Source organism: Mchenga conophoros, linkage group LG7 (assembly GCF_057382185.1).
Source record: "Mchenga conophoros isolate Kocher_MC1m ecotype Shallow Benthic linkage group LG7, M_conophoros_male_GT1.1, whole genome shotgun sequence".
Classification (NCBI taxonomy): domain Eukaryota; kingdom Metazoa; phylum Chordata; class Actinopteri; order Cichliformes; family Cichlidae; genus Mchenga; species Mchenga conophoros.
The window spans coordinates 32,948,280-32,969,923 of NC_140532.1; the positions used below are offsets into that span (position 1 = coordinate 32,948,280).

The 21,644-nt window shown below is 38.8% G+C and overlaps 1 protein-coding gene across 7 annotated transcripts in view; it reads left to right on the forward strand.

The window, feature by feature from the left end:
• tcf4 (transcription factor 4) overlaps positions 1–21,644 on the forward strand; it is a 254,336-nt gene that overhangs the window by 136,444 nt on the left and 96,248 nt on the right. For 6 of the 7 annotated variants that reach the window (XM_085278941.1, XM_085278942.1, XM_085278939.1 and 3 more), the window contains 2 exons: positions 8,727–8,856; positions 10,598–10,647. In XM_085278941.1, coding sequence (XP_085135067.1) covers positions 8,727–8,856; positions 10,598–10,647 — 180 coding nt within the window. Of the gene's footprint in view, positions 1–6,797; positions 6,945–8,726; positions 8,857–10,597; positions 10,648–21,644 lie in introns of those variants that run through there. The other variant, XM_085278943.1, reaches the window with a different exon arrangement.

Consider the following 21,644-nt stretch of genomic DNA (forward strand, 5'->3'; position numbering starts at 1 on the left):
TCATTTCTCATTCCCTTTTTCCTCTGTAACCAACTGCCATCTGTAATTTTTCCTCTCATACCAAACTTTCCTTTCTGTCTTTTACTCTCTGCATTTTTGTTCCTCTCCTTTCTTTTTCTCTCCTTCCTTCGAGATTCCTTTCTCTGCTTCCTTGCTTTGAGCTTCTAACTCTTACCTCTTTCCTCCCTTCTCTCTCCTTCATCCTTAACTCCCCCCCAATCCCCCTAATTGCATCCAGGAAGCTGCCAGAAATTGTGAGGTGTAATGTGCTGTCTGATTCCTCTCTAAGTGTTCTTAAATGATCACTATTTATTTGTCAAGCCAAGCGTTGAACGCTAATTAAGGAGAAATGCTTTGAACTGCTGTGTGTGTGTGTGTGTGTGTGTGTGTGTGTGTGTGTGTGTGTGTGTGTGTTTGCTGTGTTTGAGTAAAAGTGTGTGCTATTGGGTGTTTGGAGCAGTTAGAAGATGGAGGAAGTTGGCATTTGCGAGTGGATCCTTCGCTACTGCAGAAGTGTGTGTGTGTGTGTGTGTGTGTGTGTGTGTGTGTGTGTGTGTGTGTGTGTGTGTGTGTGTGTGTTTGCTGTGATCTGTCCCTGAGGTTTTTCTTACACCAGCATCATTTTAAATGACACACACAGACTCTGGTGGATTTATTTTACTGGCTGTTTCTCTGTGTGTTTGTGTTGTCATGGCAGTCCTGCAATTTGATTGGCTCTGTCGGCTTCTTAGATGCTTTGTTCTGTTGAAACTTGAAATAACTTTCTACACAAACATACAGTCTTATGTTTCATCATATGACACAGAGCAGCTTTTCTTTCCTTTAACTTCCTGCTTCCTTAACATTTCAGTATTTGAATATTTAGCCACAGAGATTTGGGTGTTTATGGTGTGGTGTGCAGCAAAGAGCCATGAACTTCAGCATTGAGGGTCTCCATGAGCTCCATGTTTGTTTCATCGAACACGTTTCTGGCACAGGGATGGTGGTGTGTCAGAACAGGGCTGCCCACCTGTAGTCGAGGGTAATTTGATATGATAACGTATGCTGTTGTCACATCTGAGTGTATCCTTCAACCTCCTCCACTTTATTCTGTTTTAGCCATGCTGTATTCTTTTTGTCACTCCTAATACGTCTTATTTTCCTTACAGTCCCTTCTTTAGTGCGCTCTTTGAATTGTGTGGCCTGAGCCTGAGGCTGGAAAAACATTTGCTTATGCTTTTGTGCATTCTGGTTCACTGCCACGGCTCACTGGGACTCTGAATGGAACCGAACAATCCCAGTTCCACCTGTGATTTTCCTACTATGACGTGTCAAAAGCATTTTTTCACACATGCAATGCCGCCCAGAATTTTTGCTCCTAGTTGCAGGCTGCATGTGAGATCACATATGTCGATAAGCTCTGAATGTTCTTTAACCTGCCAGTTCCTGAGACTGTGTGATGTCCGACTGTGTCCAAACCTGATTCTCCTGACGTCCTCCAGAGCACGACTGAAAGCAATTAATACATCATAAAGGCTCCTCCATAAAAAAATGGTTGAAGCTCACTTGCTGTCTTTGAAAGCAACACACATTTTTGTTAGGCCTGTCCACTATGCCAGTGTGGTATTCAAACATGACCTACCTCAAATAAAAGACTAAAACTGTGCACGTCTGTCGCATATCATCACACCATTACCTCTGTGTTCAGCCACATTAAGGATATCATTTAAAGAAAAGGCTTGAAATGGGAAACTAGAATGAGGAAAAACACTTCTTCCACAACCAGCAGCCACTTCACTGTGCAGTTCTTTGAAGAGAGATGTAGAAGCTGCAGGATACACCAACACTCCCTCTCAGCTGTCAGCCTGAAGCAGTCAACCACTGACATAAAGAACAAAAATTACATTTATACTTTTTGTCCTTTTAAAAAGCCCTTTCTTTTTATCACATCCAGCAGATGGCATGAAACAATTCATCGCATAAAAAATTAACACGTCATTGAAGAAGCTCACTGATAATGTTGTTTTAAGCTCTCAAAAAAGAAGAAAATCATGCAGAAATGATTCTAAGTCAGTTTCTTTTGTTTTTTCTTCTTTCTGTCAATCAAATATTAATTTCTTTCTTTTAAAGATCACTGCACTTATAGTCACAGTATCTGCTAAATATATATATGTGTCTGTGTGTATATAATGCAAAACATGTACCTTCAAGGTCATGTCCATGGCTGGGCAGTCTAGACCTTAAGAGAGCCCAGGATCATGCTTTGGCAATGAGGTGATAAGTTTAGTAATACTTACTTTAAATACACATCTGTAGATCAATAGAAAATGAAATATGATAAGGACTAATCTTTAGTTCAGCAGTGACTGTGAGCTTTGTGTGACTTCAAGAGTGGCTCACTCTATTATGGTGCTAGAGTGTCTTCCATGGTGCCATGGTAAAACTGCTGACCATGATAACAGCAACAACCTCATGCAACCAAATTAAACAACAAAGCTCTTCTGATATCCCACACAAGTCACATTTATACATTTTCTCATCAATTACTGTAAAAGAAGAAGGACAGTATGGTGGAGTGGTGGTTAGCACCATCACCTCACAGGCCTGGTCTGCACTGATATATCCTTTCACACTCCAGAGACATGCACATTAGGTTTATTGGTGACTAAATTAGGTATGAATGTGAGTGTGAATGGTTGGTTGTCCTGTCTGCGGTGCTTCCCACCTCGTGCCTCATGACACTTGCTTCTGCTAAGATGCAATACTGCACTACATGCAGAAGAGGATGGATGGATAGAAAAAAGGAATTAAGGAGGTGGTAAAAGCCATTCCAGGACAACTCGTGATTAACACATCCACTTTGGTATTTGTTGGGTGAATCTCTGTGTACGTGCACGCACGTGACCGTGCAGAATCTGTAAGAAAAGTACAAGATTGATGGCACCAGACTCTTTCTAGATTATGTTTGTAGTTTGAGTTCTATTGATGAATCACATCTTAACAAGCTTTGGTTGCATTCTAATGAACAGCTTGTGTGGAGAGCAAAAGCAGGAACACATCTGGTGAAATGCAATCTCAAAACCATTGCACATCATCTGAAGACAATTTAGCTTTTTACATTTATCTGCATTCATAAATTATGACCTGTGAGTGGGAAAGCAAGAGTTGACCTGAAGATGAAATGGCTATATTGGAAGTTGACAGATTAATGGATGGGGTTCCCTGATTGGGGACTCTTTAAGAAATATTACTTGTTTATGTCACTGGATGTGGAAAAAAAACATCCACAATAGCTTCTGCTAATCATCTAGGAATTCACAGCAAAAGCAGACAAAAAAAGGTCCTGGTGCAGCATTTAAACAACACAATCAAATGGAAAATGTTATTCATGACCAGCGATATCAATAAATGGTTCAGCTGTTTTCCGCGCTGATACTGATGCTGTGCTTTTTCTTGGGAGCACAGCATCAAATGCTATGCTACTTTTCCCCTGTGTGGGTTAATCTGTCCCAGTTGATGCCACCGTAAACTTTAAAGTTTGATTTATTGATTAATAAACGCTAGTAGTAAATCAAAAGTAATATAAACTATATAATGTCACAATAGATTTAATTAATATGCAGCATATGCTGTTCAAAGTCCACATAAGATCAATCAAAAATTCCCATAAACGTTGTCCTACTTCGGCACACGTGCTGCTTCCAATACAGAATATTGAGCTTTTTGATGGGCACTATTTCTTTATTATTTAAGTTGTTTAATGGCGCCAACTGTGAGCTGCTGGTGGTTCTACTGTCTTACGTGAGCGTCCGGTTTTATTCCAATTGTCTCTGCTGGTTTTACAGTCTGTGGTAGCAGCCTCCAGGCCCCTCTCCCTCAGGAGTGTGTGTGTGTGTGTCTTTGTATATACACATGTGTGTGTCAGCTGGAGCGAAGCTGGCGTACAGGTGCGCCGCTGCCTCGCCAGCACTTCCTGGTAATTAATGACTTCTTCCTGCCTCTCTCCCTCTCTCGTTCTTTCTCTGTCTGTCTCTCATGGCTGCGATGGTGGAAATTGATGACATGTGAGCGTTTGCTTTTTCAGTCACACGAGGACAGAGTGTTCGAGTGGGAGAGGGAGCGATTTAGGGGAGAGAGACAGAAAACACTCGTATTTATAAGGAACGTTGAGCTTGTTGAAGCCAGTCAGCCATCCATCATGCCAGCTACTTTGTTCCGTTCTTTTTTTATGCCTCTCCCTCACTCTTCACCGTCTTTTATTCATCTTTTTCCTATCATGTCCTCTCGTTCCATTTCCTATTTGCCACTCGCTTTCCTCTTCTGCATTTCTCTCTGTTTCCGTCCGTGTCCATGCATCTTCCTCTCCCTTTCTCCCTCTCTCTCTGGTAATCTATCTTAGTTAATATCGTCTCTGCGAGCAGCTGGGTACCGGAGCCCAGTCAGCTCTGTGAGAAACAGAGCTCTGCGTGTGTGTCTGTGTGTGTCTGTGTTGTAGACACACATACACGCATAGAGAAAGATAATGACAGAGAGAAAACATGATAATGTAGAAAGTAAAACAGGAGCAGGAGAATGAGCGAGGAGGAGTGAACCTGACGATTATATCAGGAGAGTACAGCTGGAATGATAACACTATGAAGATAAATCCCTGTAGGTCTATGCAGAGAAGGGAGCTGTGGGTAACTGTAGGTCACAGAGGAGCCGATGCAAGCGCCCCACAAATGTCAAGTAAGCTGATTGGCCCAACAAATCGCTTACCGCTGTGTCTATTGGCAGATTGTAATTTTGCAAAATTTGTGTGTTCTTCAGGTTTCAAAGAAGAAAACAAACTGAGAGTTGCAGTTTTTAGCTCGAGAAATAACACCATTGATATGAAGTTAAATTCTTTCCCAGAAGATCGCGCTTTATGGTTCTGATAATGTTTGTCTTTTCCTTTTAGAAGTAAATACCTGCAGTAAATACCTGCAGATCTGGGATCTAACTGTCAGCATCCAGTAGCACTAAATCATATGAAAATGTTAAATATTATACCTGCCTACCTTACAATTTGGCACATCATGCTGCTTTATGTAATTTTGCATTCATCTGGTGTCAAAAATGCCAGAAAAAAGTTTCGGGCTGGCTAAATTTACCTGGACTTCATAAGAAAAGATGCTTTTTTTAAATGAAAAAATAATTTCAGAAGAAATTAAACATTCAGTTGATTATTAAAGTCTATTAATGTTGGAATATTCTTCATCTCATATAAAATTGTATAGCTAACATTTCACTTGTAATATGGTATTAACTGGAAAGCCTCAGTTTGAGTACATTGAGTCTTCTAGATAGGCCGAAAAGGAAACGGCTTACAACGAGTTGTTTACAGGCTCTGACCAACGACTACCCGGCTCGAGAAGCTCGAGATGCGTCATGTTCATTCATTTGAAATTAGACCTAATTATCTTGTATGTTGAGTTTGGTTTACCACAGGTTTCAGGACCAGTTATAGATAACAACGAGCTGTAGTCTGCTTAATTTTGTAACTTTTACTTTATTCTGTTTATGCGAATCCTGTTAAAAAAAGTTTCAAAAACATGTTTTAGCACTGTAAGGAGTTCTTGGTTGAATTAAAAACGTGACCTAAACAATCCAACGTGTATTTATGTGGCACATTTTAAGACAACCAGCACTGACCAAATGGCTGCAGTTCATAATGAAGGACAGACAACATCAAAAATATGTGCAAATATACACGACGTGAAACACAATATAAACTTGTTCGATCATTCTCTATTACAGTAAATCCAAGACGGTCTAGGTTTGTAAAAAGAAAAGGACAGGCTTTCTGTTTTCTGTTGTGTTTTCTTTTTTCTTTTTGTGATGCTTCACCCCCACTGAGAGGTCAAAGGTCACAATATCTATTCTTTTTCTCATGCTCCCACAGTAGCCACTTCACACGCTACACCTTCGTATCTGCTGGAGTAATAAGAGCGGATAGCATGTAAGATAAATGTTTAAGAGTCGCAGACGGCGAGACAAACGCACATTTGCTCTCTTCTCCAGCTTGTCTAGTTGCCGGGGTGACCAACCAGCCTGGCTCGATGTTTGAGGACGGGGAGAAAAAGAAAGAAAAGAAAAGAAAGAAAAGCGACCACAATCAATGAGACCCCTTTTTGTTTTAGTGGGAACCTCCTTTTACCCCCTGACGACACACACACACACACACACAGAAACACACAGGATGACTGAAATGGTGTGTGACTGTGTGCCTTTGTGTCTGACTCCCTCTGCCTCTCTCTGTGTGTGACTGACTTTATTTAAGACAAGGGCCCTTTTGTTTTAAGCCGGAGAATGGCTCCAAGACCGAGGCTGGCCCTGTAATTGGCCTACTTAGGCCCTGCTTAGCATGAGAAAAGCCTTCCTTGGCCCGGCAGTGCCAAGCTAACTCTTGTTTTCAGCCGACTCGCTGATCAGAATTCAGAATAGGGCCGAAACACCCCCCCACAACCCTGAACACACTCCTCCACCCTCTGCTTTAAATACACTGCACACTAATTACTTAACGAGAAAGATGGGGGGGTGGAGGGTGGGGTGGTCTTCTACACTTTAACGGAGTGGCGGTGGAGTCCATTTAAAGGAGGAGGGGGGTGGGGAGGCCGGCTCTTTTTTCACCTCTTTCCTCCTTTTTGTCCCACTTTCAAAAAAGAAAAAGAAAGAAAAATGACCCTCTCTTCCATTCTCCTCTCTGTCCTTTATTCTCGAGTTCTCTCCTCTCAGAATCATCCCAGATGCCACTTGTTGCTGCCGAAATCATTGAACTTAATTAGCGGGACAATGTGTGCGCGGTTTGCTAAGTTTGAGCCGTAAACAGAGTCGCAGCTCTAGAGAGAGGAGAGGAGAAGATAAGTTAGAGAGCGAGGAGAAGTTAGACTGAGCCGTGAGGTGAACATCTCCACGCTGGGCAGCATGGGGTCGTTCTCATGGAGGTAAATACCATCACTAACCAGGGTTTCATTTGTCATTATCAGCTCGGTTTGAGGTGTCTCAGGTAGGCTGTGTCTACAGGAAGCGTCTTGATAACCGGGTGGTCATTTATGTGTCTGTATGAAGCTGAACTTTTATAGCGTTAGTTATGTGCTGTGTAGAAAGCTATGCTTGAAGATTTACTTGTTAGTGGAGGTATTATTAAAATTTTGGCTATTTTATGTATTTTTTAAATGTTAACCTTAAAATTTGAGTTTCATTTTTCTTTTTTCCTTTTCATTTTCACTTTAAATTATTGTATCATAATACTGGCATTCATTAACTTCCATATATTTATAGTAAACCATGCATACTACTACTTTCTTACTTCTTAATTTGCTTTCTACTAAATATTATAATATTTCCTTTTTTCGTGGTGACACACACATTCAAAATCATTGTATTGCAGAAGAGATATGGAATAGAAGGTAATGATCATATAGAGGTCAGGAATCTCTATCAATAGTTGAATTTCATGTACATCTTCTGCATTTGATTTTGGCATAAATAGAATTTAATTAAGTCAGAAAACTGAATCATTTTAATTTTCATAAACGTTTTTCATTTATTAGAGCTAGCATTCCAACATATTAGCCTTCATGGCTTTGATCCTTAGCCCTTTCCATACTTGAGGTGAATTCCCTGTACTGGAACTCAATTCAGTTTTAAGCGACAATGACACGACTGCTGCATTTTAAGTGAATGCAACATTGCTGCACTGCAGTTGTGCACTGAAGGTTGTTATTACCGTCACATTTGTGGAGTTTTCTGGCCTGTCTTGTGTTTTTGCAATTTGTGGGTCTTATCTATAGAGTGCTAATTTTGACATTGCTATTATCCTGTAGCAGGTAGAGTTTAACTGGCCAGTGTATTGTGACTTTATTCTGTGATGTTTCAGGTATTTCTGTAAACAGTGTTTTAGCTTCACTGAACCTTTTAGATACAGTGTGTTAAACATGTTGATGATTCGATTCATTACATTTACAGACATCTAACATCCATTGTTATGTTCTTCAGGACTCCAGACAACATTTCAGTTCTGTTCTTTTAGCATTTCCATTATTTTAAAAATACTTTTTTTAAAATAAATAATTCAAAAAATGCACTGAATTGTCTACATTAATACCTTTGAAACAATTTCTTTCCCCTTTCCACCTAATTCCTTTTCAAACTATTCCAATATTACAGAGAATAACGATACTACAGTAAATTCTCAACAGTCTAACATGAACTTCACTGTCTGGTGTAAAGTGATCAAAACCTTTTGTTTCAAGCAGTGTTCATGTTTCAGTGGTCAGTACTGCAAGTGACACTTAACTCTTTGATCCGCTGACACTTCTGATACCTTCCAGGTTCTGTTTTCTTGTTCCTCTACACTACAAAAAAATAAAAACATTCAGTTGTTACTATATTTTTTCTAATATTTTTGTCAAGACAATAAAGTTGAGATGTTTAGAACAGTTCAAACAGCCTGAACTTCGCTTAAATCCCTCTGATTTTGTATTATTTGGATCTAAAAATGAACACCGAGATACATCAAATAAATCTGTTTGTGAAGATGTGTATCTGCATATTTTTTGTCAGGCAGTATTTGAATTTGTGACTAGCTGTGTCTCGCCATTGGAGCCTTGATAACCATCGTTTTCGTCTCTATTCACGGGTCCACATGATCACATGATTCCACTCAATGATGAGTTTGATTAACTCTCTCTCTCTTTCTCTGTGTCTTGATGTCTCTCGACCAGTCCATACTGGGTGGTGGTGAGTTGGGCTTGGGGAGTCCCGGTGCGGCGTCACCCACTAAGCCGGCCGGTCAGTACTACCAGCACTACAGCTCCAACCCGCGGAGGAGAACGCTGCACATGGACACCATGGGTGAGAAGCCGCACACAAAGACACACAATATATTTGCTATAGACACTCACATTGTCCCAGTAGCTCCTTTCTCCATCGCGACAATTAAAAGAGGAGCTAAAGAGCACGAACAAGGAAACTACTAGACATGTTAACTTACAAATAAATAATAAATGAATAAATGAAGATAATACATCTAATCCTGCAGTTATTTTTATAGCCACACAAATATGTCTTTATTATCACATAGATTGTAGATTAGGTGGATCTAATAAACTAGCAAATGACAAGTACACACTCATTGGAAATCTCCATCTGCCCTGTCGGTACATAAAGTGGCTCCACGTGGGTCCCGCAGTGTGCAGGTAGTGTTACCGCTCAGGTACCTGCTTGTAGAAGCTGAAGCAGTTTAAAAGTCACCATAAGTGGCAGAGAAGAGCTTTATTTGACGTTTGTTCTTATTTGATTTCAGCGGCCACCTGTCAGCCAATTAGAAACCAGAACTGTTGATGGTTTTATTGATGACCAATCAATATTTCATATATGAGATTAAAAAGAAATTAAGGTTTCCAAATTTACAAACAGAAACGTTTCTTTCTTTTCGGTTTTACCGTGTCCTACAAAAGTCAGCTGGGTAGCTGGAAATGTTTTGCATTGATTTAATGAGTCATCATTTAGGTGTGTTGTTAGGTTGAGGTTGTGTTACATTGTGTTGGGATAGCCATCTGTCCAAAGAGGCTAAAAATAAGTATGACTAAGGTTTTTTTGTGCTGTTGTCATTTTTAATAAACAACTTGTGGCAATTTGTGGCTCCCACAAGAAATAAAACGCCTTTTTAAAAAACTTGTATCATCAGCTTGCATTTTGCTGGTAGCAAAAACCTGATGTGCAACTCCACTGTGTTCCTGAAACACTGGATGCTATTGATGTTACTTTTTAGTCATTTGTTAATTGTTTCGAATCGTTTTTCTTGCTCTGAAATTCTCTTAAAACCATAAACATACAACCTTCTGAAATGTAACAATAAAATCAACCGTGACTATTAATTTTGAGATTTTCTCCTATAGGCTTTGAACTAAAGCTTAGACTAAAACAGCAACAAGAAAGCAGGATGTCAATAATCGCCTGCCTTCATTTGCGTTGACACTAGTGAACTATTTTAACCTGGACACTCTAGAAGACTGACAAATATGTGACTGTCCTGTCTTTTCTGTGTGTGTGTGCATTTTCAAAGAGGTGTTTAGGAGAGGAAAATTCTGGGAAGCCTTTTGAAAAGCAGGACAATAGCGGCTGTGGAGGTAGCCTTGGTAGCGTTAGCCTTGAGAAGACACAAACACACACACACGCACATGCACACGAGTCTCGAGGCCAATTTCTAAGGATGACGCTCTTTCATTTTTCCATCAAAGTCTCACCTTCCAAGTTAATAGACTGCTTCGTTGCTCCCCTTGAGAGAAACCCTGAAAAATAATATAAACATGTCAAAAGCCGCACACCCTGTTTTTATAAAACCAAAGGGGAAATAATTGACCCTGTCTCTTTTCGTATCCAGTCGTTGTGTTTCGTGCATCTTATTGTGTCGTACTTGTTTGCAGTGAAAGCCTCCTTTGTAAATATATCGGCCTCGCTCGTTCCTCTCCAGCTCATCGATTAAATTCAAACGACCCAGGAAAAAGAAAAAGCGTCTTTTAAAAGACCAATAAAAGCCACTTTGCCTGGTAAACCCTCATGTATTGTTTTATTGTTTTTTCCCCTCTTTTAGACATTCACACAAAAAAAGTGCGGAAGGTCCCTCCTGGCTTGCCGTCCTCGGTAAGTGATAACATGCTCTTTTTTTTGTGATATTTCAGATATTATTTCTGAGCTGTTGTCTCTGCTCGAGTGCCATGAAGAGGCTGCTCATTCTGTTGTAATCCGCGAGCTGGTTTTGTGTCAGTAAAGGGTAAAGCAAGCGTTGCGTGGCTTTGTGAATCTGTGTACATGTGGATGATTATGATGCTGTTTGGAGCTGAGCTGGACACAAACAGCTGTTGGCTTTTTTGTTGTCACGTTGGGTTTTTTTTGTTTCTATTCATAAATAGTTATTTTTAGCGATTTAATGTCTGGTTTTTAGAAAACTTACAAGATAAAAAACATGAGATGATGCCCGAAAGGTGTTTTTTTTTTTTTTTTCATGACTATGAACACATAAAAACTGTATATGTAAGGAATCTGTTTTATTCTTTAATTTGAATTGATTTGCTCAGTTGTATTCGTGACATTGTGGACTGAAACTCAGCAGTTGGTTTAAATGGATGGAGTTTTTCAGCAGGTATAAAAGGACAGAAAACCTAAAAGAAACTCAAAACTTGTTGAAAACGAAAAACTAGCACATCAGCTGGCTTTGGAAATCTGTGGAAATGAAGATGCTGTCAGAGCCGAGCTGGACACAAACAGCTGTCGGCTTTTTGTCGTACATGTGGTGTTTTTTGTTTTGTTTTTGTCTTTTTACAAATCAAAAGAAGAAGAGTTTCAATTCAGACAGATAATCCTATAAAGGAAGCAAAGACTCTGTTCTCCTGCATTAGGAAATGGAAGCTGAACGCAGATTTTAGCAAACAAACGAGCTGTTTTTGTAGACTTAACTTTGTACTGGTTTCCCCAAAATATTCATTAGTTAGTTAGAGGAAGAACGAGCAGGAGCACTCGTCCATCAGCTGAGAAAAAAAATCAACCTTCAATCAGTTTGATGGTGGATGATGAGTTTAGTGCACCAAAGTTTCAAGGATTTTCTGTTTTTTGAATGTTTGAGCTGTTTGCACTGCCAGAGATATCTGAGAGCCTGTGAATAGTTATTGTTCTTTGGCTAAAGCAGACTAAATGCACACTGGGGAAACTCCAACAGTAAATATGATCAAACTTACAGAGAAAAAAGATCCTGTTTTGGTGATTATTGGTTCCTCCAAAGCTGAATCGACCCCGGCTGCTGTTCTGAGGCCTGACGCAGGGATGCTGTTTGACTCAGGAACAAAGCAGCTGTTTCCCTTTGTGTTCCTGGAGTCTTCCTCACCTTAAGAATAAGAGCTTCTATTATTTAGTTTGTGTTTTCTTTGTTCTTTGTTCACCTTTTTTGCACTCTTGTGTATTTTTGTCTTCAGTCTTACTTCAGTCATTTTCTTTTTCTTTGTCTTATAAATTCAGCATTTCAAACTGACATGTTATAGCTCTTTCACGGATCTGGAGCTCATTAGATTTATTTCTATCTCTTACTATGAGGTGTTATACATGTCGAGAGTTTTTTTTTTCTCGACGGTGACCTCATTAATGGCCAGTTAACGACGGCTGAATGTACGGCATGTCAGACGCTTCTTTGGCTCGGCGGGAGTCCGCCTTTCTGTGGCCTTGGCCTGCTTTGTCCCCGCTTCCTGCCTCTCTCCTCCGCCTCTCTGTGTCTACATCAGCTTGCACCAGCCGGGAGAGGGAGGAAGGAAGAGGAAGGGAAAAAGGAGGGGAAAAAAGGAAAAGCGGGCAGGAAGAAGTGTGCAGTCTGTTTAACAGGTTAACCCTGATCATCTTGGGTGCATGTGAATAAAAACGTGACGGCAAACAGTTGCCACTGCCGAGCAGGAATTTACCATCCAATTACATCCCAAAATATTACAAAAACTTTTTTTGTAATATTCAGTTACTTTTACATTTCTTCAACTCCACAACAGGATTTTTTTTCTTTTTCATCTTGATATCACTGTAACATTTATGGTGTAAAACATTGTTACAGTGGGAGCCATTGTTCTTCTATACCAGAACTAAAGACAGTAAACCCTGCAACAGTGAAAACTTTAAACCACTCCATCTGTTTCAACTTAGACCTTGTTTGTTCAGTGCTTCTTCTTCTTCTTTTTCTCCTTCTTCTTCTTTCATCTTCTTCTTCTTCTAAAAAAGTTGCCTGGAGGGTTTGTTGGAAAGCGTTTATGTGTATAGTTTGCGTACACAGATTGGGGACTGAGTCCTGCATGCCACTCTTGAGTGAAAGATGTTGATTTGAAGTGAATGCTCACTGTGTCTTCCTAATCTTAAACAAGTGCTATAGATATTGCGGTAAAGACAATGAAGAACATTGGCATCAGCCATCGTCTCCTTTCATATCTTGATAGAGCTTTACCACAAGACTAGACAAAACAAGGATAGGACAAACCTCACATCAAGACCGACAGATTTTGAGTATACATCGTCTGACTGATGACACATCCCTGCAAATCCCTGTAAATGTGATTGTTTGCACCAGTTGCACAATCTCTGACACTTTAGGATTTTTAGGAATTCTGCTGGTGCACTATTTGAAAATTCTGGTATTGAAAGGCAGCTTTCATTTATAAAATATTTTCAAAATACAAGCACTGTGTGAATATGTACCCTGTGGAAATAAATCTGAAAATGCAAAAACAAAACGTCTGACGAGTTAAAACTGGAGTTTCTGATTGTAAATGATCTGGAAAATTCTCGCCACACCACAGTTCTACACCAAAACATGGAGTGCAGCTTGTGCTGTTTATACGCAGTGAGATTTGCTCTGAAATGGTCAAACTATGGGACAGCAAAATCTTGATTAATCATAGAGCACTTTAATTAAGCTCATTTAAACTTCCTGTTTATTTACCAAATATTACTTTGGTAGTAAAACTTAATGCTGTTGATTAGTGGTGTCAGTCACACAGGCAACTAGATCTGGGATGGAACGGGTTTGCACGTTCAGTCATCACAACTGAATCAGTAATAATTGACTCCTAACTCATAATTGACTTAGACGTAGTTCATGTGTTTACCTTAGCATTTGTGACACTGTGTTCCTCTCAAGGCATGTTTGCTGGTGCAGATCAGTAGCTTAAATGTAAACAGGACAGGGTTGGCTTGTTGGGATCATTTCTGACACTTTTTCCACAATTTCATGTCATGTAAACCTTTCAGTCTCAGCTCAGCTTCATTTGTACCACACAGCATCTTGAGTTTTCTGTTTTGTACTTGTAGCGGATTGTCTATTGGCCAGCTTGCTCAGGAGTTTTGGTCTCTAACCTTCCCATGACTTGTGCGCTGGATAAAAACCTCACACTCATGTCTGACTGAGTTGTTCAGCTGTAAAAGTCTAGTGTCAACAGGCAGGTGATCCAGGTTTTGGATCTCTCTGCACTTACTTCGCCTTCATGTCTGAGCTGTCTCCTCTCTCCGTTGTGTTTCTGTTGCCACCTCTGTGATGTGACTAATCCTGCCTTCTCCCCCCGTTCACATGTAGAAAAAATGAACAAGGAGAGGACCTAGTGCCTGTGAAATGGAGAGGTTGGTTCCCCTGCTGGAAAATAAATTCCAAGGCACTTTCCACCAGCTTTTTGGCACGAGCATTGGCTATGAGCAGAAAGTGAATCGAGAGCTTTGTAGGGCTTAAATGCATTCGGTTTGTATTTTAGGTGTCTTTGAATTGCACAAGGCCCAGGTTCTGTCGTGCCATGAGTCAGCTTCAGCACCCGGCCTCGTCTGAAGCTCTGGCTTTTATTCTGAAAAAGCATTGCTGACAGGTGTTCATTTTCATAATCGCTTCTGTTTGGGTTTGAGATGTACTTTAGACATTTTAGAGAGGGAGGGAAGAGATTTAAACTTTGTATTTCTGAGAAAAACACTAAAACACACACTTTAACACAATGTTAAAGTGTGTGTTTTAGTGTTTTAGTGACACTGAAAACATCGACATCGTCTGATCTTTGCGTTGTGTACCCAGCTATCGTGGCCTAAACAGAATTAGAGTGCGAACAAAGAGGAACAGCTAGTGGCTAATACCGCATGACTTTTTATTGAGCGCATTCATCAAAATGTTAATAAGTATGAGATAAAAAATAAAATAAAAACAGGTCTCAGCTGCAGATAACAGCTAACTGTTATATACGGGTATTTCATTATAATAACCCCCCCCCCCCCCCCCCCCCAAAAAAAAAATATATAAAACTTACACAGCTTTTATATAAATTGTGTATCCCTGCAACATAGATGCTCTCCTCTAGTCTATGTATCTATGTTCATGTTGAGGCTGAGTATATACCAAAACACTTCGGACCTTTTTTTAAAAAGATAAACGCTGTCCACGTGTGTAGTGTCACTCATATGAGCAATGACGGCATCCCTGAATTACCATAACACGGTAATACCCCGTACTGCCAGAATAAACAGCTGGCTTGCATGCAGTTGTGATTTTTCTTAAGTAAATAAAGCAATATGTGTTGAGCCCCCTTTTTTTCTTTTCTTTTCTTTTTTGCATGAATCCAGGAGGGGATGCAGATCTGTTTTTTCTTACCAGACTGTTTCTTGTTTCTTACAAAACATTCCATATGAAATTGATAGTTGGTGCCTTGCTGTAGGGATTGAACCTATAAAGCCTGTCAGCTGCTTATTTTTAACCTCGGATCAGCCCTACAAAGAATTTTCCTGCAAGTTTTCCCATTTGATTTTTAGAGCTGAGCATTTGGGTGTCTGTTCAGAAATCCTTCCTGCTCCTCTTTTTTTTCCCTGTCTTTTTTTTCCCGAATGGTCCGGCCTCCAACACTGCTGCCAACAGCAACGGCAAGGAGGCTGAGGCGTCTTTTCATTCCTGCCTCCAGCAGCCAAGCGAGCTGCCTGCCGCCTTCTTTTTAATGCAGTAAATTGAACTCTGAAATGATTTGATAAGGATTTCTTTTTTGTCAATCGAGTTCTTGCTTTTTGTTTTTCCTTTTCAAATAATTTGGGTCACTTTTCAGTCATCTACAGCAACTGTATGTGTTGATTCTGCAGGATGCTCTTGTGTAAGTTAAACATCAGTTAAACTTATTGAAATCCTTCAGTTTAAAGGAGCAAACGCTTAAATGTTAAAGGATAAAATCCTGAATTTGAATTTCTTTCTTCTAATTCATTGATTATGTCCATAAATTAATAACTACAAATGATTCTATATTTACGACTTAATGTAAGGTGTGAAATTGTTATGTTTGTTTAGTGGTTGGCTGTCATATTTAGGGGTTAAAACCCTTTACTTTCTGATCTGTATCTTCACCAGAAGCCTTAAAATATTTACTGTAGGGTAGATGTAAAAGCATTTTTGACAGCAGAGACACTGAGCCAAACATAATTGTATAATTTAGCAAACATTACTGATGCTGGTGAATATTTTTGTGTACAATTAGTGTAGATTATACAGTATGACTGACTAAATGTTACTGGTTAAAATATAAAAGGTGTATGTATCACATACATGTTTTAACATATACTAAAATGTTTATGTTTTAATTCTTTTTTAAATTTATTTCTTGTAGTTACTATGTATGTTTTTAACACAACATTTAAAAAAATTGTAAGGTCAAAGGTCAGCTTATTATTATCAATGTAAAATGCATCTTCTTTTAATAAACACTGTGGGAGTGTGATTGGTGATTTTTTTATACTATTGTTATTGTTATTATATATTATATTTATACATGTGTACTGAACAACCACAGTGAAAAAACATCACAAGGACTCTCCGAGGAGCTGCACCAGCGTCTGACAGAAAAAACAATAGCTTGTGGATTTTATAGAAATATTTTTATAAAGGAGAAGAATGAATATACATACATACAATGTTCTGGTTGTCTAAATGATGACGCCCTGTGTCACAAACCGTAGACATGAAATAACAAACACATGCGCACACAAACACACACGCACGCACACGCTTTTTGCCCAGCCTGCACCTGCTCTGACTACAAACACGACTTCACAGAGGAATGCCTGTAATGTTAGTGTGTGTGCATGTGTGTGTGAGAGGGAGAAACACAGGGTGTGTGTGTGTGTGTGTGTGTGTCTAATTCTATGGAGACACAGAAAGGCCAAAAACAAAAGTTCTCTTTGTGAGCAAAATGGCTTTGAGTAAACAGCGTGGAAACATTTCTCCATCCAAACATCCCGAGTCTCGTGTTGACAGATTCGCTCCCTATAGTTACCTAAAAGAAAAGGCCATTTTTCTTTGTTTGGTTGATTGTTTTGTTTGTTTGTTTTTCAGATTTGTCTTAAAATAAAATGGGATAATATATGTACATTGAGAGAGCTGTTGGAGGTTTTAATGTTTCCCCCGGTCCTTGTTGGCAATGAAGAGTTGCCCCAGTGCTCTGACTTCAGTGCGGGAAAGAAGTGTCTATCTTGCAAAGTTAAAGCCTTTATGATAATAAATTCCAAATTTGTGTTTCTTTACTGAGCCACCAAGTTGCACTGCTGGGAACAAACATAGTCAGTAGTTCACATTTTTGTGCCAAATATGGACTCACTACCAAGGAATCGCTTAGCTTTAGAAAGGAGATTACAGGATGATTATATCAATATATAATCAATATAGTCAATAGTAACCTTAATAGTGACCTTCTTGGAAAAAGTGAAGACCCCACAAAATGTCCTTACCTATCAAGGTCCTCATCACTTTAATCAAGAATCAGGCAAAAAGAAACAACTAAGCTGAGGGACGTTTGCAAACTGTGTATATTATTTGAAGGTTATTTGTGTTGGGTATTAATAACTGATACATAATTATTAACCCTTTAAGACCTACCATAGAACCAAGTCCGCCAGAGCTTATATTATATTTTTACATGCTGTGGAGCCATTTTTTGGGAGCATTTCAAGTTGCTATACATCAATACAACCATTATAGCCCAAATTTTAACAATATGTCTGCATTAAGTGCATAGTAATTACATAAATTGCAAAAAAGTGCAATAAATTACAAAAAAATTGAAAATTGTTTTTGTCTTTTTAACATATATTTCTAGTTAGAGAAATTTAAGAGGCTTATCCCTCAAAACTGTAAATACAAAAAAGTTGCACAAAATAGTTTCCCACCACAGGAAATTTATTTTAAGTGTCTTCATAGTTTTCTTTTTGAAATACACCAATTTTTATATACTGCAGGAAAAACAAAAATAAATATTATAATGCAAATTTGCAAAAATAACAGCATATGCATCAAAATTAACTATTTCCAGAAGTGCAATATGAGTCCTCAGCATCCCAGAAATGACACAGAAAGTCATAAAGTCAAACATAACTTTTAAAAACACAAGTATAGGCTCATAAGGCCCTGATGGTTAAAAAAAACCCTACATTTCCGCAAAATGACTCACTTCCGGTTTCGGGCAGGTAACAAACAGCTGATCAATCGGCAAAGCGTGTTTCTGGAATATTATGTTTTTGTTGCTGCAAGTGCTTTTTATGCAGTTTTTGCAAAGCTATATGTGGAAGGAAACTGTGACCTAGGACAAGCTGATGGCATAAGATGTAAGTACAACTCCTCCGGTTTCATATGCAAAAAAAATCATTGTGCTAGCTTACATGGTTGCAGAGGTACCGGGATTTAAAAATAGTTGCGCAAAACGGAACGTGCCTGCTCCGACTGGCTTTAAAGGGTTAATTAGCAACACCTAGACTGTACTCTCTATAGTGGATGGTGGTCCAGACAGTGTTTGAGCCAAGGATATGTGTTTTATTCTCATTTTCTGCTCTACTGTTGGAAGTAGATGAACGCTCAACAGCGGACTTTAATTAACTTAGATCATTTCTGTATGATTTTTAATTGTTTTATGGGCCATTTTGGGGGGGGAAACAAGTGTATATGAAGTGACAAGATGACAGAATCAGAAATATATTTGGGAGGATACTTGAGTTTTAATATTGAGTCATATTGTTCAGTGTTTTCTCAAGGCCTCACTGTCTTTGTGCAGTTTAGTTGTTTTAAAGCGAGATAAATTGATAAGTGGCCACTAGGGGCAGTAGCAGCAGATTTCTAGGCCATACAGTGATTATTTCTTTTTTGCATATAAAACACTTCCGTATTTGGTGACTTGTACACTTAATTTGATGACTTTAGAAGCAATAACAGTGTTTTAGTCTCAAATTAAACTTTTTTGATGTTTTGAGACACAATGTATTTATGTAAATGGACTAATGCTTTCTGGAACATTTTGTGTAAGTTTAGCATCTTTCAGCTTGGTTTCAGTGATATTTGACAACTTCCATTAGATCAAGATGTTTTTTGCCTTTCTTTCCTTAATTCATTGGCTGTTACGGTGAGATTTTCTCTATGTTTAAGGAACGTCGATACTCTCTGTATCTGTACATTGTTTAGTTTGACTTGTTTTTCCCTGTTGTCGTGTTGCTGCCCTCCCGTATGCTCCAGCGTGTGAGTGCACTTCATTTAAGCAAAAAGTCTTGACTGTTTTCTCTCATCTCTCCACTGCGGGCGATGGGCCTCTTTCTTTTAATTAATTCTTTTTTTTTGTCTCCCTGCGCCACAAGTTTGTTATTGTTGTTTGTCAAATTTTGTTTGCTGAGTTGATGATTTACTTTGAGAAACAATTAAACGTCACTTGAGAGGAGAGCGTGGGACGTCTTTGTAATCAAAAGGAAATTAGGCATCAGTTGCTAACATTAGCAGGTTGCAGAGTGCCGTCTCGCTGTTGTTTTTCTTTGTTTGGTGTTAGGAGTATATCAGCTCTCTCTGCTTTTTTCCCCTGCTTTAGATATCATTGTTTTTGTTAATTTGTCGTTCAAGCTGATAAAGTCTCCAGCTCCTCCTCGGAGCTTTGCTAATGTTGACTGAATTAATAATAAAACACAGTCATAGTTATAAAGATTATCCCCAAAATCGACTCTAATGAAGCCATGAAGATGAAGCTGTTAAAGGGAGTGGAAATAAATTGTATGTGCTTGTTGGATCTTCATTATTTAGTCCATTTGTAGCTTTTTTTCCTTCTTTTTTTTTTGAAGGGGGAATAATAACACAAACACACAAACATCCACTCTCTCACACACAGTTACCTCACCACTGTAGGAGCAGCCATGTTTTACAGATTCATCCTGTGTGACTTCTTGTTTTCACGGTTTAAATGTGAATATTATTTTACATTTTCACATTCTGGAAAAATGGCATCTGTTTATTTATAGCTTTGGATTGTGGATTTTTTCCTTTAAAATTGAGACAATAAATATAGCAAATCTTAAATCAAAGCACAATACATTATTTAATTTTCAATACTATAAATGATGGTTTCTCAAAAGTAAAGAAGTGTTTGTAGTCGGAAAAGCTTTTTAATAATTCAGTAATGTTGAAATTGTTACATTTTATCCATCATGATGTAGTAAATATCATTTATTCCTCAGAGTATGTTATTATTATATTATCTTGGAGGTTTCCTACTTTACAGTAAAATATCTTAACAACAGGTTTCACTTCTTTTAGCAAAAGTTAATATGTGATTATTTTTGATCTGTAACTCATTTGTCACCAAATCTAAATGACACTTAAAGCACTTAAAGTGTATTTGTACAAAAAAACCCAAGGCAACAGATTTGACTTTTAAGAATAGCAAACAGCCATAAAAGTGCATTTTTACCTGAAGCTCATCATTCAGTATTTTAATTTCTAATTTAAAGGATCCAGAGTGTGAAGAGTCTCATCTTCAGCTCCCTACCAGCAGAAGCCTTTAAAGACAGACCTTCACTTCCTTTGATTTTAGGCTTTTAAAGAAGGACTCCTGGGGTGTCAACATTTTATGTGGCTTATTTAAAAAAAACAAAAACACAACTCCTTGTAGGGTAAATATTTTCAAACCCTGAGATTAAATCCTCTTCGGTGATCTGACCAGGGCGATCTGCTCCCATCTCTGGCTATTTCTTCTCTCTCTCTCACTCACTCTCTCTCTCTCTCTCCTCGGCTCAGATGTGGTTTTGTTTAAAGTCGACAGCGTTAATTAAATTAAGCCAGGTCTTGCAGAAGGCACAGTAGGAGAGCCAGCGGTCCCCGGTGGGCCGCGGGTGGAGGAGGGATGAAGAGTGGGGGGAGTGGAGAGCAATAGTGGTGGTGGTGGTTGAAGGGGGGTACAGGGAAACTTTTTAGTGAGCCATACTGCCCCCTTCAGACAACCCCAGATGCTACAGAGAGGCTGCCTACCAGTGAACTGCTGTGTTGTCTGTTTCCTGCATCGTGTGAAGGCAGCTGTGTGGTTTTAGATACGCAGGGTTTGAAAGGTGTGATCAAAAATTTTATTTTTGTTTTTTGTAATAAGGAAAAAGTTATTTTAAAAGGGCAACAGTTCAATTGCCCAAAGTATGCGGACAGACTTACCCTGTGCTGCTGTAGTGATCTGCATTTCAGGTCAGATTTCAGATGCACTGAGGTGCATCACTGCTGCAACTCAGTAATGCTAATCACACTCGTGGTTCCAACTAATTTTGGTTTTGGATGAAGCTGCACCAAATTAACACAAGTAATTACACACACACACACATATGTGTATGTATATATATATATATATATATATATATATATATATATATATATATATATGTATATGTGTATATATTAATTACACACACACATACATAGAGAAAGACAGAAAGAGAGAGAGTAATAATTAGAAAGCCCAATTTGTTCTATATTTTGGAACAGCAGAACAGAAACATTAATAGTATGAAAGAATAAATGTTCTTCTTATTTAATAAAATAAAGGCAGATTTATGAGATATATTTGCGAGCCTGCAGAAAGTAGTAAGTTGTGTTTACTCTCTTGTCTTTTGGTCAAACTGGTTGCACTTGTTTCTGTGAATCCACTTTGTTACAAAAATTAAAAAAAAAATTGAAAAGCACACAGTGACCTCACCTCCTCGTGTGTGAAGTGGTGCTGAAAATGAAGTGTCTGCGTGTGCGCGTTTCTGTGTTAGCATGCTGCTCAAATTAGCGGCGTTGTACCCGGCCTTGGCAGAAGATGAAACGAGAAGGAGGCTGCAGA